General features: G+C 36.6%; 1 protein-coding gene across 1 annotated transcript in view; it reads right to left on the reverse strand.

Annotated features, from left to right (window-relative positions):
• Positions 1-236: 236 nt before the first annotated feature.
• Positions 237-2844, reverse strand: part of TDO2 (tryptophan 2,3-dioxygenase) — a 20597-nt gene continuing 17989 nt past the window's right edge. The window contains exon 12 of the mRNA XM_015816560.1: positions 237-604. Coding sequence (XP_015672046.1) covers positions 451-604 — 154 coding nt within the window. The 3' untranslated portion in view covers positions 237-450. The remainder of the gene's footprint in view (positions 605-2844) is intronic.

The following is a 2844-nucleotide window of genomic DNA, read 5'->3' on the forward strand; positions in this document are numbered from 1 at the left end:
TACTTCCTTATAAACATTTTAATAATGTTTTCAGGAGCAAGTTTTCATAAGGAAACTTGAAGACATAATGTAAAATGTAATAAACCTAAAATCATATCTTTATTGCAAACTTAATGCAGCAATCAGAAGCATCTTGGATCAGCCTAATAAATCAGCTAAAACTGATAAAAGGGAAGCTTAAAATTGAGCTGGTTATCTCTATATTTTATTTTATAATTACTTAATTGAAATAGTTATATATTAAAGTCTATGTTACTGTATATTGTGCATAAATACATAAACACATATAAATTATTAATCTATACAATATAAGTTTTTTTGAAACCTGCACCTCTCGATGTGTTGACTTCACAACTTCCAGGCTTTTATGCCATCATTATCAAAGTGGAGCTCAATATATAAAAATATATTAAAAACGTGGGGTTTGTAACACTTGTCTAAGGACAGCTGTTAATCTGAATCATCACTGCTGAAGTATGAGCTGTCACAATATTCTGCGGTGTAAAGAAATTTATGAAGTGTTGGATTCAGTTTTGGGATCCAGCTTCTTGGCACCAAGTAAGTTGAAAGATTGAACAAATCAACGAATACTTTATATCTGTCACTGAAAAAAAATGAAAAATATTAATGGTAATGGAATTCCATAGTAATTTATAGATAATAGTAAGCAGAACCTATAACACTAGACTCGATCCAAGCATCTAGTTCTAATGCTTAAGAGTTGGAAATGGTTACCTCAGGAAAAATGCAGCTAAAATATGATGAGCTTTCTAGTGATCCCAATGTTTCTTATAATAGCTTTAAAAGCAGTGCTTTTTTTCTAAAAAAAAAAAAAAAAAAAAAGGTGCCGGAACTCACACATGTCATACAACCCGCCTTGCCTACCCTACAAGGTTCCATCCAAAAAAGGTGCCGGAACTCCATTCTGGGCGTTCTATGACAAAAAAAGCCCTGTTTAAAAGGATATAAAAATTATATCCTTAGGTACAAACAAGTGTGGAAAGCCTTTCATCTAATGCTGACTAATATCAATAGACCAGAAAGAGACTGTTTGCAGTGAGGGGACACTGTGAGGGCAGACATCTTTATTTTTTTTCTTCTGGGAAGAACCTCCTATTGTCCAGAAGATTTCAACTTTTTTTGTCCCTTTATGGTGAGCATTAACAATTAAAAATGTTAGTTGGAATCAACTTGCTGGATTAGACTGAATTTTCCAGGGAAGCATTTTGCATTCTCTGTAGTAGCTATTCACCATGCAGATGATAATTGTGCTATGGGGATAATGATGATCTCTTATTGGTCATAATTTATCAAAAATTGTTTCTTTAATTAAGGGGCATTTTATATAAATGGCTAATTGTTATTATGACTGGGTATAATTAGAATTAATATTGTGGTATAATTAATATAGTTATGTTGGACAGTTCTACAACTCCATACAATTATGAATTGATTTGCATAATCAAAGCCTATAGGCAAAAATGATTGCTTTTTGTTCCCATAAGAAATACAGTTTATGTGCAAAAAGAGACCTTTTACAGTAATTCATATATATATATATATATATATATATATATATATATATATATATGTGTGTGTGTGTGTGTGTGTGTGTGTGTGTGTATATGTGTATATGTGTATATGTGTATATGTGTATATGTGTATATATATATATATATATATATATATATATATATATATATATATATATATATATACACAATATAGAAAAAATGAACACCAGGATAAAAATAAAACAAACCTGTTTAATACAAACAAGTTTGTAAGTAAAAGAGTTACCAAGCTTTCATCGGCCCGACTGCCGACGTCATCAGGGTTAGAATGCTAGGTGATTAGGAAGCTTGCCTATATAGCTACCTGTCTCTGCGCCTGGCTTCTCGAGCGCGTAATCGGCCCATTAGTTGTATTAATCTGCAACGTGCTAAGTTGATTCACATCCAGCAGCCTGTTGGTAGACCTAGTGGTTATGCCCAGATCCTCCATTAATACAACTAATGGGCCGATTACGCGCTTGAGAAGCCAGGTGCAGAGACAGGTAGCTATATAGGAGATATATATATATATATATATGTTTTCTGAGGTTTTCGCGGGTGTTTGTATGTAGGTCTTTAGTTATTCGGGTTTTCTCCCGCGTAGAATTAGAAGTGTCTTGGCGACATTTCGACGAAGTCACATTCGTCATCTTCAGGCTGGTGTCTTCAGCTTCGTGCTTCTGGGTGTAGTGTGTGTGATCGCAGCTGTTTCTTCCTTTTAACTGCCAGTGGGGTTTGAGCTGATTGGGTGGGGGCTTGGCTGTGTTCTGATTGGGTGGAGGTGTGTTCTGATTGGTTAAGGAGCTTGGCTGTACTCTGATTGGATGGGGGTTGGCTGTGCTCTGATTGGATGGGGGAGTGTTCTGTTTGGGTGGGGGCTTTGTTGTGCTCAGGTTAGTTTGAGTGGCAGGAGGATTTGAGATGGTGAGCTTCATTGCTGTTGTTTGGCTTCGTGGTCGTGGTCGTGCCACATCTTTATGGTGGGTGTCAGTTTGCTTCATGTATGGATTGGAGGAGTTTAAAGTGGCTAATGATGCAGCTGTGGACTGGCTTCTAGTTTGTGGTCGTGCCTCATCATCTGTGTGGGTTTGGGTTTGCTTTTTGCATGGATATGTGGTGGTGACATCCTGTGTGGTTTTCGTGAGTGTGGGTCTGGTGTCATTCTTTGTGTTAGGGATTCGTTTGCCAATAAGGGCGGGTTTCCAAATGGCTGGTAGGCGGGAGGTATCATCTCGTTTATTCATGCTGTGTGGGCGTTTTTCTATCTCGATGGCTTCTCTGATTATTCTGT

The sequence above is a fragment of the Protobothrops mucrosquamatus genome, unplaced genomic scaffold (genome assembly GCF_001527695.2).
Source record: "Protobothrops mucrosquamatus isolate PMUCROS unplaced genomic scaffold, P.Mucros_1.0 scaffold464, whole genome shotgun sequence".
Taxonomy (NCBI): Eukaryota; Metazoa; Chordata; class Lepidosauria; order Squamata; family Viperidae; genus Protobothrops; species Protobothrops mucrosquamatus.